At 42.3% G+C, this 16,869-nt stretch overlaps 2 protein-coding genes across 2 annotated transcripts; both read right to left on the reverse strand.

The window, feature by feature from the left end:
- Positions 1 to 268: 268 nt before the first annotated feature.
- On the reverse strand, positions 269 to 10,596 carry LOC104910461 (lymphocyte antigen 6E-like). Its single transcript, XM_019614253.3, has 3 exons — positions 5,950 to 10,596; positions 1,299 to 1,418; positions 269 to 650 (listed from the first exon to the last, which is right to left on the reverse strand). The coding sequence occupies exons 1-3, from the start codon at positions 5,999 to 6,001 to the stop codon at positions 439 to 441; spliced, it is 384 nt and encodes a 127-aa protein (XP_019469798.1). The 5' UTR covers positions 6,002 to 10,596; the 3' UTR covers positions 269 to 438.
- Positions 10,597 to 11,648: 1,052 nt separating this feature from the next.
- On the reverse strand, positions 11,649 to 16,869 carry LOC100541044 (lymphocyte antigen 6E-like). The gene is made up of 3 exons (XM_003205322.5): positions 16,712 to 16,869; positions 13,072 to 13,191; positions 11,649 to 12,300 (listed from the first exon to the last, which is right to left on the reverse strand). Exons 1-3 carry the CDS (start codon positions 16,761 to 16,763, stop codon positions 12,092 to 12,094), a joined length of 381 nt encoding a protein of 126 aa, XP_003205370.1. The 5' UTR covers positions 16,764 to 16,869; the 3' UTR covers positions 11,649 to 12,091.

Genomic DNA, 16,869 nt, shown 5'->3' on the forward strand with positions numbered 1-16,869 from the left:
TGTTTATGAACTGATGTGTGTTAACCAACGTATTGTGACCTGAAGAAGATACTGAACTTCTCCGCTGTGCTGACATAACTATTGAACTATTACCTGTGTTTCTGGCAGGGTGGATTGCTATTCCACATGGCGTTCAAAAACTCAAAGAGAAAAAAGTGTGTCTTTGAGAATATCTTCAGAGCTGTAATTATTTGAAGCCTGAACATGTCAAAAGGGTCTTTTACATGTTTTCTTAGATGACATGACTGTCTGAAGGCACTTCAGATTCAAGGAGGATTAGGAAATCAATGGGAGTTCAGCGTCTAACTTACTGAGATTCTTGAAAATCCCAGGCAAAGCTCATCTGCAAGTCATGAGCTCTTAAAGCAGTAATTATCCCAGTGTAACACACTTTTATTTCAGACAATAATGCCAACACAGGGTGCTTTTCCTAACCCATCACTGTCCACAGGCAAAAATGTAAGTGATACTAGCTAGGACACCCAGGAACGTCGCTGCATAGCTGCCTTGCTTGCTGCTGCCTCCATTCACATTGCACAATGGTTTTTCACAGCATGAAACATTCCGATGGGCTTGGTTTTGTTGCTGGCTTGTTTCTGGACACGTTGGAGAGCACATCTTAGAGATGACATATTTAGGCTTGTCAGAGTCTAATGCAGAGGAGAAGGGAAAAAAAAAAAAAAGAATAAAATGCAAGGATTATTGCTATAATGCTTTCCTAGCTAAATCTCCACTGGTGATTATTAAAAAAAAGAAGGGCAGGAAGCAGTCCCCAAGGCAAAATGTCCTCTCAGGACTAGCAGCAGTCTGACCATGTCAATACTGCTGATATATGATGAATTACTTCTCTGGGCTCCAAGTTAGATCAGTCTCTAAAGTGAAATTAGCATAGAATCATAGAATCGTTTGAGCTGGAAGGAACCTTTAAAGGTCATCTGGTTCAACTCTTGAGCAATGAACAGGGACATCTACAGCAGCTTGGTCTTGTTTGACCTTCAAAAGTCTGGGGTGAGTAGTCAGATGCTCTGTTGAACTTTTTCATATTACTCCAAAATAGACAATAAATAGGGAGTTTTAACCAGAATTATGGTTTAGCTGATGTTGCTATACATGGTGTCAGCATTTCCCCATCTCTTGATAACAGTATTAAGTGACACTGCAGTGTTTGCTATAGGGAGCAGCAGGGTTTCCTAACAATTGGTGACTGGGTCTATTGTTCCCATATGTGGCTGTGACTAGCATGAATTCATAGGACTCCTTTTCCTACAACACAAATAAAGAGTTGTTCAGTAACTTACTTGTTCCAACATTGTCACGGACAGTCACACAATATTTGTCTTCCTTTGTACACATGGAAATGGTTAAACAGTCCTTGTTGGACTCCTGTTCTTGGCACACATAGCACATAAACGGATAGCCTGGGGGGGGAAAAAAAGGAGCATGTTTTGTGGTTTAGGAACTGCAATACTGCAATCTAAATATCTACATTTTTCCTAGTTATATCCTGACAAATTCTCATGTGTGGATGACCAGCGACTTGCTTTATCCCTTGACCTGTAGCAGTAATGTTAAATCCCTCTCTGTCTCATATGTCTCAGACTGAGAAGTATTATTGATCTGTTTGCGATCTCTGGCAGCAGTAGATGTGAGTGGAATTCAAGGATTTGGGGGACGTTTATGATGGAGATTGTTGCTGAGCAAAAGCTTCTCTATCCTGAGAGGTCCTTCACATGGATTGTCAATGACTGCTCATTTGCTTCTCCAAAAGGGTTTGCCATGGAAAATTTGAGGATGCCTGAGTCCTGAAGTATTTTGAGGAGATGGACATTGCCTAGTGTCCTACTTTTCTTTCAGTTGTCTTGGAGAGTACTGTCACGTATCTTTTCTTGAGGTCAGACACCACTAACTGAGCTGGCCTAACCTCAGTCCTAAGGAGCCTGGGGAGAGCAGTTAGATGCTGTGTTGAACTTCTGCATACTGCTGTAAGATAGACAGTAAATGGGAAGTCTTAACAAAAAGAATGGTTTAACTGTATTTGTCTGAAATACAGATATTGAAGGTGACCAGCAGCACAGGCAGACAACGATGAGTTGTCCTGTCTGTCAAGGATGCTTATGTTTGCTGTGAGATACAGAAGGTTGTAAGGTAAAAACGAAAGCCTATGGAAAGTGATGATAAAAGGAGAGAAAAATTAAAACAGCAAACAAAAAACAAAAAACCCAGAAACACGGTGTGCATGAGAAACTAGATCCTAGCTCAGCAGATTAACCGATGTATAGACTTGGTTGTGGCGATTGCATTCTGAGCTTTCAAAATCACCGAGAGCAAAATATGTGTTTGTGTGTGTAGGAGAGGGGATTAGTTTATTTAAAAACACAGATATTTTTGGAAAGTGAATCCATGCAAAACGCTTGCCAAGCTCCTGGTAGATGTGGGGACACTATCAGCACGGAAAGGGCAGAACGCAAATAGAGGACATGAGTGTGGTTTTGTCTGATAAGCAGTTGGCTTCAAAGAAGTATAAGGGCAATGTAGTTCAGAGAAACTATTAAATTAGAAGTTCCTGATGATCATGTGACTGTTAGGTGAAGTCCTCAGTGACTCGAAAAAGAGAAATATCACTCCTATTCATAATAAAGGAAGGAAGGAGAACCTGGGGAACTACAGGCCAGTGAGTCTCATCTCTGTCTGGGAAGGTCATGAAACAGTTCCTCCCGGAAGAGATGTTAAGGCACGTGGGGGATGAGCAGGTGATCTGAGACAGCCAGCATGGCTTCACCAAGGGAAGATCATGCCTGACAAATCTGGTGGCCTTCTATGTGGAGTGATGGCATCAGTGGACAAAGAAGAGGCAACCAGTGTCATTTACCTGGACTTGTGCAAGGCCTTTGACATGATCCCACACCATATCCTTATCTCTAAATTGGAGAAATGTAAGTTTGAAGAGTGGACTATTCAGTGGATAAGGAACTGGTTGGATAGTCATAGCCAGAGAGTTGTTGTCAATGGCTCTATGGCCAGATAGAGGTCGGTGACTAGTGGTATCTCCAGCTGTCTGTCTTGGGACTGATACTCTAACATCTTTATGACATAGATGATGGGATTGAATGAATCTTTAGCAAGTCTGTAGATGACACTAAGCCAAGTGGTGCAGTTGTGTCAATAGTTTATGGGCTGGTTCAGCCCAGTTCTGTGACTAATGGGGTGGGGAGAACCCATGGAGCATCTGTAGCTCCCAGTGTACTACATGATGCTATGATGCAGAATATTGATAATAAAAATATCATAAAACCATGACAAGTTGATGCAGCAGAAGGAAGAGACCTTGAATAAAATCTGAAGGTGAGCCCTTATCATGAGGTTCAATAAAGCCAAGTGCAAGGTGTTGCAATTATGTTGGGGCAGTCTCAGGCATGCATACAGACTGGGAGAAGAAATCTTTCAGAGCAGCCCTATGGAGAAGGTCTTGGAGGTCTTGGTGGATGAAAAGCAGGACATGAGCCAGCAGTGTGTGCTTGTGGCCCAGAAGGCCAGCTATGTCCAGGGCTGCATCAAAAGATGTGGATGGCCCATCCCTAGAGACATTCAAGGCCAGGCTGGATGGGGCCCTCTGAAACCTGATCTAGTGCTTAATCTAGTGGTTGGCAACCCTTCCTCCAGAGGGCTTGGAACTAGATAATCTTTGAAGTCCCTTCCAACCCAAGTCATTCTATGATTCTATGAGAAAAAGTAAGGGAAGAGCAAGGAAAGATGGGGGAGAGAAGGGAAAAGGTCGGGAGGGGAGGTGAGGGGAGGGGAGAGGAGTAGAGGGGAGGGGAGGGGAGGGGAGGCAAAATGGAAAGGGGAAGGGAAGGGAAGGGAAGGGAAGGAAGGGAAGGGAGGAAGGGAAGGGAAGGGAAGGGAAGGGAAGGGAAGGGAAGGGAAGGGAAGGGAAGGGAAGGGAAGGGAAGGGAAGGGAAGGGAAGGGAAGGGAAGGGAAGGGAAGGGAAGGGAAGGGAAGGAAGGGAAGGGAAGAAAATCACTGAAAATGTACTGTAAGCAGAGTTCTAGGTGATTTTGATCTGTGGATGTAACAAAGGAATGAAAAAAAAAGAACGCATGCGGTTCAATAAAGAAAAGTATGTTGTACTAAGATAAAAATTGACCCCATAAATGTAGGATGAGAAACAACAGGTTGTGTTACAATTAAGAATGGCAGTGTAAACAGTGGGAACCAACAGTGTCACACTGTAGCAATGAAAACAAACATCACTCAAAGGAACACAGGCAGCAAGGTCATGTGGAAGGTATGCAAGGTGGCCTTTCCACTCTGTCAAGACCTCAGCTGAAACATTGATGTCCAAATCTGTATGTGGCACTTCAAAAAATATGCAAAGCACTTGGAGAGACCAGAGGAGAGGGAGGAGAAGTGGTCAGAGATCTTGAAAATACAGCCTTGTAAAAAATATTTGAAGCATTTAACTTTCTCAGTCAAAGCAAGATAACATTGAGGAAAGACACAGTAACTCTCTTCAAAGAAGAAAAAAGAAGCTGCATGGAAGGTAATAAACTCCCTATGGTGAAAACGGGAACTACACAATAAGAGATGGTCATTAGATATTTAGATTAGCTCATTGAAGGAAGAAGTGTCTGAGCAGTTCTAGGCTGTTTTATCTTCTTTTTTGGAAACTTTCAAAGCTGCATCTGACAAACATCTTCCTGATCTGGCCCAGCATTGGAGTGGGGAAAAGGATCTTGACCTTTTAAGATTTCTTCTGGTCATATGTTCTATACTGCTGAGATCATGGAAACAAATGAAACAGAGCATGTTTGTTGGGCTGTGAGACCAGATTGATCAGAATTTGACACAGGAATGGACTGGAACCCCAGATACACGAGAAGAATAAAATAATGGTTGTCTCCAAGTCTGCCTTTGTATTAGTATGGAAAGTTGTGATCTTTTAATCTTGAGTGTAGAAGTCTTGAGTTAGAATTACTAGCATTCTCTGATCTAGACTGGTCTACAGAAAGATGCTGTATAAAAAGCTGTCTTAACATCCATTTGCAAGTTAATATCAACACAGAACATCACCAGCCCACTAGATCAATAAAGTACGCCAATGAAATGTATTCTGCTAGAGTCTTGGATCTCACATCACTCAGGACTGGGCACAAAGTCATTTTTTTGTACAGTTACATACCCCTTTCCTCACCCCAAAACTGTCCAAAACTTGCAGGCACACTGAAGAGCCATCTGCCAGAATAACGTGGGAGTAAAGGTTTGATACATCAGAGAGCAAGAATTAATTAAATGCCTCTTTCTCAACCCCTGCTAGATATGTATCATGGTTTCTGGGAAACCATAAGGCGTGGGGAGATGTTGGCAATCTGATCATTATTCCTACGTGTCAGTAGCAAAGCAGCAATACACATGGATCAGTCTCAGAAAGCAGACACGCATTTAGAATACTTCAGGCTTCTTTTTGGAAGAAGTATGCCTTTAACATTGTGTATGCAAGAAAAGTTCTTTCACCTCTGACTCTGATTTCACCTATAAAAATCCTCACTGCTTCATTTCCTAGCGAACAGAACATGTGACACAGCACATGGCTCCCTACAATGAAGGAAGCAGCAGCATGGAAAAGAATGTAAAATATTTAAAACCAATATGAATAAAAAATATGCCTTCTTATGTCTTCTGGCACTTTCAACTTGCATAGCTGAGAAGGATCCTGTAGACCACTGTATGAATATAACCCAGCATACAGTGCAACATAGGACTATATCACTCAGTACTGCCTGCTGGAAAGAATTACTTTATCAGGATCTTATATCTGCAGCAAATAGAGAGCTCAGTGTTAATCAGGGTATATTTGGAAGTTGGCAGTTAGCATGGCTGAGCACTGCAATACTGCAAAGCTGTTGATAGCTCCCTAAATTCCATCATTGGTAACAGCATTAGAGGCTCACCTTGCTCCACACACAGGACAGCAACCAGCAAGATAACAGGAGTAGTCTTCATCTCCACCAGATCCTCTCAGCTCAATTGGGAAGGTGTTTGGAGGACAGGTTATATACCTTTTGAACAGCAGCAGTTTTACAGGTTCCAGGCATGAAGTCAACTGAAGGGTGTGTAAGGTGCATGTGGGAGTTCTCCATGCTGGAGCCCATGGTGCACGATAGCACATTGAGGAAAAGTCCCTTTAGCACCTCATTTATTGCTCCTCCAGTCTTATGAGTAATGGGAAATGGGAGCTGTCTCTTCTCTCCCTGATTGCCTTTACTTCCTCCTGTCTTTCCACAGAACCAGCAGCTGCACTGATGAAATAGCGGAGCCTGCAGGCAAAGGAAAACAGTCTTGGCAGTGCATTTTTGTAATCCCTTTTCCAGGGCTCATACCGTTGTCTTAATTGCTACACAGAACCAGAAGGCCAGACTCACACCTACGCTGATATAGCTCCAGTAAAGTCAATTTTACACTAAATGAAGTTGGATAATGGTTATTCAAACAAAATATTTTTCTCAAAATTTTGTGTCAGCCTTCATTTCTTTATCATTTTTTTTCCATTAGCTGCAGTTAATCCCTGTGTGCTCTCCTCTCTTCGTTGTATTTCTTGAATACCTTCTGAAATTCCATAAATATTTTATTTAATGACGTTTTGCTTCTATTTTAGGCATCTTTTAGAGAGTCTGCTTTTCTCCACATCCAGCACTTCCTGGAAATCAGATCTCTATTTACAATACCACAAATTGTCACTCTGGAATTCCTAGTCTATTTCAAAAAAAAGCCATCTCTCACAATGTCTCTTTTTCAATCTCTCCTCTTAAATAAATCATTTTCTCTCTATTCCTCTGTGTATCTCTCCTCTGAATTTCTTAAGATCATCTTCTGACATTCTGGGAAATAGGACATGTCTTGTAAGAGCTTGTGCTTCTACTTCAGTTTTCCTCCGAGGTGAGACTTGTCCTGCACAGCAGGGAGCAGAACGCACAAAAGAACAAGTTTTCAAAACCCCCTTTTTCTGACAATTATGGAATAACACAGCTGGTGGTTTTTGTAGTAGCCATCAGTAGTGTATTTTATTGGTCTTTGCGACACAAAGTGTCATTTCCTTTGTGTCTGAATCGTTTAACACTGGATGATTTCCTTATCCTCATGACATACTGACACTTTGCAGGCTTTTCCAAAACTTATCCAGCAATGGCATAATCAGGTGGTGAATTCCAGAGTTAATCAAGACCAATGTCAAAATACTCATCTCTTACCATGTTGTTGGAGATTTGTCAGGTTCACAGGGGACATGCTGGTAAAGATCAGATTAAACCTTTTTTTTTGCAAGAGGCAATCAAGTTTATTGTGTCTTATAAACAGGTTGTTGTTCATAATTAGTGAGTGTCTCTTTCCGCTGTTATTTTGCAATGAGGGTAAAAGGAAGCAACCATTTTCCCTTTGTTTTTCTCCTATTAATTATCCCATAGACTTTTGTTCTGTGTATTTCTTCACCCTTTCTCCACGTGTGAAAGATTGCTCTATTTATTGCCACAGATCCTTGTTTTGCCAGTGGATAGAGTCAGCACAAATGTCACAGACACCACGTTAAAGAAGTGTGTTTACTTCTGCTTAAATTTAAAGCAATTAGATAATAAGTGAAAGGATACAGCCAGAATAATACAGATCAAGGCAGTGCACCTAACCATTACTACATGACGATAGCAATACTCAGGGTTTCCACTTGTAGGCAAGGTCTCCAGCTTTGCTACAAGAGGGTCCATCTTTTGTATTGTTGAACAAACAAGATTACATGATAGGCAGAAACATCTGGTTTCATTTTTCCTTTGGAATTCACCTCAAGCCTGGCCAGGGCTAAAGGAGAAACAAAAGAAGTTTGTGTACTAGTTGGCCTTGACACTATACTTCTAAACAAGGAAAGGTTAATTCATTCTCATAGTGCTTTATCTAAGCTACATCTTTTGCTAATGAGATGTTTTGTCCAAGATACACATTTCGCTAATTATCATACATATTTTGCTAATGATCAGATACTGATGATATGTAACGCTGGGTTGTGAGATTCACTTAGAGGTCAACTTTGATTTGAGGCCTACTGTTCAGGCCTTAATACTTCAATCCCATCATGCAAATCTTGCCAACACCCATTTGTTTCCACATGAACTTTAATGAAATAGGATTTTGGCTCGCTCCTTTTATCAGATCTAGCTTATTAGTCATCAAGAGCAGCTAAGAACTGCCAACAAGTGTGTACTGAGTTTAAGAAGAGAAAATTGAGTAGGAAACTGCTGTATGTCAAACAATTATTTGGGAGCTGTTCTCAAAACATTAAAGTCTTTGCTATTCCCTGGGCTTATTACAATGCTGGAGCATGCTCCCTTCCCAGCATTTAGAACTAATTTGCAGCCCAGTGACTAAGTCACAATGATTCCTTATTTCCCAAGAGGACAGATTACAAAACTCAGAGCAGTCAGAGACAACAATTAAGCACACAGAATAGGGAAGCAAGCATCTCCTACTGACCTTAGCCTGGAGGAAGGCCTGAAGCTGGCCAATCAGGGGCACCAAGTGGGAAGAAAGATTGAGGAAGATCAAAATAGCTGTGGAGGCTGAGTCACCTCTGTAGAATGATCTCATCGATACCCATTTGGAAAATCTAAAATGGACCTCAGAATGGAGCTATGAGTTGTCTATAAGTCAATAGAGCCAAAGCTAATTTTGAAAAAGGGTTGGTTTTGCCACCTGTCGTGGTTTTCAGAAGCATTTTAGACCCTCTGAAGACCTTACTCTGATTTTAAACACCCACCTTGTCTCCTCCTTTGTCCCTGGTGCACTTGTCAATCTGATCTGCGCAAATAAGGGAAGAAAATTGACATTGTGAGGGAAAAATAGGGACAACACATTCAAGGAGAGCAGAAAGCAGCATAGAAATCTGTATCAATGGCGATAAAGCCTTGAGTTGAGGGAAAACAAGGGCCGAGGTCAAATCACCTCCTACACATGCCTAATTTAGTCAGGGCAAGGTCTCCTTGTCTGATTCAGATCCTGGCATTGTAACTGAGAGCACTGTAAACCGAGCTTTTATGTAATCCATGTAGAGAGAGCCAATTCCACCAGGAGCAATCCCAGCTATTTGAGTGAGGTACCAGTTTCCCAAGAACCCTCAAGGCATCTCAAATGTCTGCAAGGCAGATTGGTGCTCCCACGGGAAGAGTGTGTAGTCACTGTAGCCAACTAGAAACCCTGGGTGGAGAGATATGAAATTAGGCATGGAAGATGTTACATCAGGATTTCTCAGGCAGGCTAGCAGAGAGGAGTCTCCTGTTATACAAAAAGTATTGCCAAGGTAGCTTTACTATGGAAGAACCTCCTGTGCCTCAGGGCAATTGCTGTTCCCATCTCCAGATAAGGACCATTTTATGTAACATGAGATGTGGGTCAGTCTTGATGGGTTGTGTTGCTGGGCAACACAGAATGTAAAACCTTTGGGGTCACAGAATCACACAGAATCACAGAATGGCCAGGGTTGGAAGGCACCTCAAGGATTGTGAATCTCCAACCCCCTATCACAGGCAGGGCCACCAACCTCCACATTTAATATTAGACCAGGCTGCCCAGGGCTCCATACAACCTGGCCTTGAACACCTCCAGGGACAGGGCATCCACAACCTCTCTGGGTAGCCTGTTCCAGCACCTTAGCAATCTCATAGTAAAGAACGGGGAGAAACAAGGTGAGGTGAAGGCAGGCTGGGGCACACAGATAGAGCTGCTCCCTTTGGGACAGGATTCTGGCTTCCTCCATGCAACAGCCATAAGTAGAACATAGATCATAGAATTATAGAATCATTAAGATTGAAAAGACCACTATGATCATCTAGTCCAAGCATTAACTCATCAGAAATGCAGTCTTGAATGAAGTCCTGAATGGCAGAAGCAGGCTCTGTGACATGTCTTCAGATCTTTTGCCCACACATTTTTCTTTCATGTCTCAGCCTTCCTCTGAGCCCAGAACAAAGGAACCTTCCAAGCTCAGGTAGCACAGAGCACTACCTTCTTTTAAACCTTGATGCCAAGAACGGGTTTATATTTCCAAGTTCACCAGGACAAGACGTGTCCTGCAATCAGTGCAGTCACTATTACTGTCCCAGCCTGATCTTGGCCTGTACCAACTAACCTCATCCCTAAGAAATCCTAAGGCTGGGGATAGCAAAGAGACTACTTCAAATAGTCTGATTTTCACAACCATATGATCAGGTTTGGGGGCAGAGCATGGCCATTTGAGGGCAGAGCGTGGTCACAGAAGTTCTTGGCTTGTTCAAGATGTTCAGATGTGTATGCCACAGAAGTATTATCTTTAAATTTGGAAGGAGGGAATGAAAGGTGAAGGCAGTAGATTGGATAGAAGGCAGGACCAGCTCAGCTGAAGAGTGGCAGTGCAGAAGAAAACATAGGGACAACAAAGACTCTTATAGCTAAAGATGAATTATCCTTGGCCAGCCTTGCATTTGCACCAAGGAGAAAAAAAAGTGAGATGAATCTCTAGAAAGAAAATAAGTATTGGAAGCAAAGTCCAGGCTGGCATTGGATGAAGAAGGAAGGCTAGGAAATAGCTGGAGACTATGTAGTCAGATACAGAAGGGAGGAAGGGTGGACAAAAAGGGACAGGAGCAGGTTGAGTAAGCTGGGGCTGTAAGACCACATTTCCTTTGCAAACCTGTTATAAAGATCCAGATATTTCTCACTATTGCCATTCCTCTGCTCTCAGCAAGTCCCAGTTGAGTGAGCAACATGTACAGCTGCTCTCCCTGTGTGGTGAGTCTATGGAGTCAGAACCAGCTGAGTGAGCTGCACCCAGCTAATTACCCTGGGAGATCTTTGATGGAGTAATCCTAATGGAAAGCTTCTCCAGCTCAGGAGAAAGCATTTCAGCATTGAGTGACTCACTCTGAAAGAGTTTCAGTGAGCAAATCTCTCATTCACAGCTATTATCCACAAGGAAGGTCAGCAAAGGGGAATAAGTTCCTTCAATTTTAATACAGGTAGAAAACTTGACTAGCAAACATAAGAGATTTGTCCTCAGAGTTAATATTTGTTAAACACTCCAGCACACACAGGGTAGAAACCGCCTGTTTTTTTTCTGATGAGTTTCCTTTAAGTTCCTCTAGTTACTTTTCTTTCTTTTCAAGATAATCCGTAATGCTTATAAAGCAACTTCCACTAGAAGAAGTGATTTCTTAAATCATTTTAAGAAAAATTTAATGCTCAAGATCCCTTCATTTTCAGTCCTACCTTGTCCCCTCTGTTTGCCTGCTGAAGAGCTCAGCAGCCATTTACTTTCTGCCAGCTGACCCAGAAGAGAAATTGAAAGCAAGTTAAATAGAATTGAGTTTACTCTGAAATAGACTTACAAAATGACACTTCTACCAATACAAAAAAAAAAAAAAAAAAAGAAAGAAAGAAAGAAAGAAAGAAGGAAAGAAAACAACACATTGGAGGAAAACCTTAGAAGAGGCTTCCCAAAGTGAATGCAAAGTGAATGGAATATACTTCAGTGTTATTTCCGTTCAACTTGCAGAGTAACACTTCCACTTTTGTTGCTGGTAACGTGGATGCACCCAGCCGCTGCACCCTATGTGCCATACCACACACTCACACAACAGACTAAAATAATACTTTATTGTGCCCAGATTCTGTTTAACAAATCTAATATCAAACGGGAGAAAATGGTATAAAGGGAAAAATGGCACAGGAGAATGGTAGGGCCAAAATGAAGGGGAAAAATGCATGGAGTTACAAAGTTGAGTAGTAGGAGAGATGATGCCTGTATGGTACTCTGTGTATGGTACTCTGTGTATGGTACAGAGCATACATGGTGTTCCAAACACCATTCTGAGGTAGGGTCATGCCCTTGTGCATGGCTGTCAGAGCATGAAAAAGTATTAGTAAATTAGTATTAGTATTGAGTAAAAATATTTACTGATGGGATGTGACACACCAGGTTGAAGAGACAGGATGGCATTCACCCTAGCAGAAACTTCTGTACAGATGAGATACTGAACTCTTGCAGTGCAAGGCCGCATAGCTCCTTTCCCCCCATCCCATTTAGAGCCCCAGGCGGAGGATGCAGGCAAGACTGGCCAAGACACCCACAGCTATCATGGTGTAACTGGTTTTCACACTGCTGGCCCCACTGATGTTGCACAAGGAAGTCTGGCAGCAGTTAGTGGCAACACCTGCAATCCCTATATTCAGGTCAATTGTTGGGCAAAATGCAGCACATCGCTTGGTAATACTTTGCTGACGGTCATCACCTGAAGTGGGAGAGAGAGAACAAGGGGAAAAGTCAGATTTTTTTAATAAATGATAAATTGTCTGCACAATATGCAGTGGGGAATATATTGTTCTATACTGAATGCTGATGGTTTTCCCTTGGGCTTTGGCACGCTGCATCATTATTTGTTTATATATGGAGACCATCCCTTGACTTTAAGGCTCCTGTGCCATGTTCAGGCCTAGCTGAATGGAACCTGAAGCATGAATTCAGAGATCTAATGCATTTGTTTAGTGCAAGATGGCCACATTTCTGGAGATGTTCAAAGCCAGGTTGGATAGGGCCCAGGTCTAGTGCCTGATTTAGCAGTTGGCAAATGTGTCTATGGCAGGGTGTTGGAACTAGATGATCTTTGAGGTCCCTTCCAACCCAAGCCATTCTATGATCCTCTGTGGTTCCACGATTCTATGAAGATGTCATCATCATTTTGCCTTGGCTGTCCCTTCCACAGCACCTGGTCTTTTCTAGTTCCAACACTCTGTCAATATATCTTTAAGCCTATAGATTAGACAAGGTTGTTGTGCAGAGAAATCTTCACTTTTCCATTGTTTCCCTCTCCTGGGTGTGTTTTACAAGCGTTGTTATGATATATTGTGACAGAAATGAATTAGCTGAGTTCACACCCGAAGTAATATTTGATGTCTTTGTGACATGATCCTTCTAATTCTTCTGTCACATCTCCTGGTGGGAGGGCACCTGTAGTCAGCCTAATCTTTTGTCAAGAGAGCCCTAGGAAAAGCTTCACACTCACCGAATCCCTTAGTAGAATATGTTGTTAGACAGTACTTCTCATGGTCAGCACACGTGGTTGTACTGAGACACTGTATGTTGGAAGTTGCATCTTTGCATGAGAAACATGTCAAGGAGAAAGCTGCAAAAGAAGTGCACAACATCCATCACTCATCTCTAGAAATATTTGTAGGAACACTACAAAACTGGTGTCGCTAGTCCAGACTGAATATCTGTCAGCAGCCACAGGCAGGCATCCAGATTTGGACCAAAATTGCTCTTTGGGACCAAAATTGCTTTAAGTTCAAATTCTTGTGGTTTGCTTATTTAGTAATCTTCTAGGAACATCCCTTCTGGATACTTGAGTCTCACTTGAATCCATTTAAACTTCTTGCATCACAAATGTTTGTTGGAAAGAGTTTCTCAGTCTACTACTACTATAAGCATGTGGCTTTTGTGGACTCTTTCTAACCCAATTTCTAACACCTCTCCCCATCTCCATTTTCTGGCCAATAGTTGTTTTATGAAAAGAAACCAGCTGATTCCTGTCCACTCTCTTTCGTATCCCTGTCAAGTTATCTGAAAAGTCCTGGCCTATACATCCTTTCTCAGAACAGACAGGTGGACCAACATTGAGTTCTTTTAAAAATCTTGAATCCTAAAAGGAAGAGAAATTTGATATTTGTTATACTGAGTGTGACTTTTTTCCTGCATGTTCCCACAACCTATCTCAAATAAGAGACAAGCCATGTAGCTCTCCACCTCGGTATTTGGTGGGAAGAGGAATGCATGCATCTGATGAATTCATTCTTGGAACTTTCCTGCACTGGGAAGCAATCCTGGCTCTGTGGATGACATGGCTCAGCAAACCAGCTCCTCAGCAGCAGCACATTCCTTTTTATAGCCATCCAAGGGTAAAGACTCACTATTACTACAAATTTGGTACATCTGTAACACTGTGCATCTGCAATGTGCTGTGCTAATAGGAATGAATGAAAACAGCTTGTGCTCAAGTAAGCTAAAGCAGTCATTCATGGCAAAGAGATCCTTAGGGAAGGTTTCTTTGCATGATAACAGGAATTTCCTGCTCATCTGTTTATCTGGAGCAAACACTCCTGCAGTAATGCCACCCAAAGGGGATTAGTCTCATTCTTCTCATTCTCAGGCTATCCCTGTCTGTGACCAGTTAATATCCATCTTATTCTTGTGCCAGCAATCTCTCTTAGCTTTGTTTCCCTGCTCTTCTTTTGCTCCATCCTTCTTCTCTCTTGCCCAAGGTCCTTTGCCCTTCTTGGTACCATTGCCAGAAATGTCCTAACTGCATTTCTGCCCTTGTTTGACCCAAATAGGAGTCAAATAAGTCTGTCTGACCCAAACAGAATCTCCACTCCCTACCATTAACCCAAGTGACCGGAGCATGCACTATATCTCATAGGAAACCACAAAAATGAATTTTAGGGAAGAAGAATTTATCTGTCTCTGTCTCTGTGGAAGCTCCTTCCTCACTACACTGCAGCTAACAACCCATTTTCCCTTCCCATAGCTACTCAGCACCGACCTTCACTTTCCTCTTGTGGCCTCTAGTCCTCGCATATTCTACCTCCTTCTTTTATCTCTTGATGATGAACACCTAGCAGAGGACGCAAAATCTGGGTGGCTGGGCAGTGTCTCAGATACCATCTCTCTCCTTTCCCAAGCTCAAAACTTGTGTTGCCTTGCTCACTTCTCTTGTGCAACCTGCAACCAGGCACATATCTACTCCACCCCACTGGAAATCACCCTTTCCACCTTGATAGCCATACACTAGAGCAGAGTCCTCAGTCTGGGTTTTCTAGACGTTATACATTTTGTGCTTTAATCACAATAACGAGAAACTTTCTGGATCTATGCAGGAAACTGTGGAGCTTGTTGGATGCCCAAGTCCTGTTTCATCCCAGCTTGCCAATGCTAGTAATTTAAGAGTCCTGTTGCCATGGGAGGGAGAAAGCAAGCGATTTTGCCAACTGCACTTTTGTAAGGTTTCTCTCCCACTAAGCATTTACTGATTTTTGGGTGGCCCTGTGTGGAATGAGGAGTTGGGCTTGATGTTCCCTATGGGTCCCTTCCAACTCAGGATATTCTATGATTCTATGATTCTACTAAAGATGACTCTGGAAGCATGTGGGTGCCTTGAAGGTATCCTTCCTGCATCTAGCAAGAACAATCTCTGCTCTAAATGAAATGGAGTATTCTACAGTGAAGATTTTCATGTGAATAATTTGAGCCACACGGATAAACAGTTAACATTTGTAAGGCATTAGAAAGTACAGGTTCTGGCAGATGCAGAATTTGCACTGTTAAAATCATTCAGGTTCGAGATTAATTGTAACAGCTACCAGCCTTCTGGCTAGATTGCACAGCAAAGTGGTGCTGCCTATGTTTTAATTTTCATTGACTCCTTTAGTGAGTTTGCTGTCTCATTATGTGATTTTTTAAAAAATGTGATTATAGTTGATAAGCTGCAGGAAGGGATTGGCTTTATTGCCCTTGAGTTTCTCAATCCCATTGAGTACATGCCAAGTTTAAAGCCTATGAAGTCCCATAGTATAAACATTTATAGCTTCAAATTAATTATGAATCTTAGTGCTCTGCTAGGTGGGGACTAAAATTGATGGTAATTTGCAGTTATTCTCTAGCTCTACATCTGAGTCAGAGAAAGATTAGGTTTATTCTAGGTTTAGAATAGGGCAAAATCCATCTGAGCTGAGGAAATCAAATATTTACCCTGAAGTAGTCAGAGGGATGTTCAGATTAAAAAGAAAAAGTTATCAGAATGAGGATGGGACCCTGTGGCTCCATCCCAAACCTGGGATCAGCATTGACAGAGGAGCTGCAGGAAAGAGATGGGAGACAGAACTGCATCTTCTTGCAGCACAAACACCTCTATCAAATTAGGTGATTAAGGTTTGCAATTTCAACCAATAAATAAGCAAGAAAAAAAAAGTCAGGCTATATTTTCTTATAGGTCAAATTTGCAGCCTTGTTGGAGATATTTAAAGTCAGGATCGAGAGGGCTCTGAGCACTCTGATAGAGCTGTAAGTGTCCCCGTTCATTGCAGGGGAACTGGACTAGATGACTTTTAAAGGTCCCTTTCAACTCAAACGATTCTATGATTCAATGATTCCATGTTGCCAATGATTCTATATTACCCTTCCAGTTCTGTATAATCCTCAGCTAAGTCCCCTTCTCATGGAGCTCCACCAAGACTCATGGCTCTCAGATCCCTACACAGAGCCACTCCAAATGCTGGAGTGGGTTGGAAGGGTTGGGTGAGAGAGCATCTCAACCCCCACTTCAGCTCCTCAGCATTATTTCAGCCTGGATCAGGCTCTAACAACCCAATCTAGCCATATATGTCCCTGTTCATTGCAGGGGAGTTGGACTAGATTACCTTTAAAGATCCCTTCCAACTCAAATGGTTCTATGGTTCTGCGACTTCTCCTGGTAGGAAAGCAGCAGCCCACAGAAAGGATCGGCTGTTCTTATTCTGAGGAATGGAATGGAGCATAATGAGCTTCAGCATTACCGTTTGTGCTGCAAAATCCTTTCCTCAGCCTGCAATGTCAAAGACTTGCCCCAGCTCTGGCCTTTTGCTCGCACAAAACAACCCTTGGCGACTCACCGCTCTCCGTGCACAGGGCAATGACAAGTACGACAAGAAGAGAAGCCTTCATCCTTTATAGTTCTCGCAGCCTCCAAAATAAGCAGTGAGCACGCGGGGCAGTTTTTATACCTCTGCAGTGTGCTAGGCTATGCTAGGATAATAACTATGGTGTTGCA

The sequence above is a fragment of the Meleagris gallopavo genome, chromosome 3 (assembly GCF_905368555.1).
Source record: "Meleagris gallopavo chromosome 3, MGAL_WU_HG_1.1, whole genome shotgun sequence".
In the NCBI taxonomy this organism is placed as follows: Eukaryota; Metazoa; Chordata; class Aves; order Galliformes; family Phasianidae; genus Meleagris; species Meleagris gallopavo.

What these genes read in the sequence shown, in the direction of transcription:
- LOC104910461 (XM_019614253.3), bottom strand. Translation starts at nt 6,001, where the DNA reads ATGAAGACTACTCCTGTTATCTTGCTGGTTGCTGTCCTGTGTGTGGAG. An exon ending in TGTCCTGTGTGTGGAGCAAG is followed by an intron (nt 1,419 to 5,949) that starts GTGAGCCTCTAA and finishes TTCCCCCCCCAG; the next exon opens with GCTATCCGTTTATGTGCTAT. An exon ending in CCGTGACAATGTTGGAACAA is followed by an intron (nt 651 to 1,298) that starts GTAAGTTACTGA and finishes CCTCTGCATTAG; the next exon opens with ACTCTGACAAGCCTAAATAT.
- LOC100541044 (XM_003205322.5), bottom strand. Translation starts at nt 16,763, where the DNA reads ATGAAGGCTTCTCTTCTTGTCGTACTTGTCATTGCCCTGTGCACGGAG. An exon ending in TGCCCTGTGCACGGAGAGCG is followed by an intron (nt 13,192 to 16,711) that starts GTGAGTCGCCAA and finishes CTTCTTTTGCAG; the next exon opens with CTTTCTCCTTGACATGTTTC. An exon ending in ATATTCTACTAAGGGATTCG is followed by an intron (nt 12,301 to 13,071) that starts GTGAGTGTGAAG and finishes CTCCCACTTCAG; the next exon opens with GTGATGACCGTCAGCAAAGT.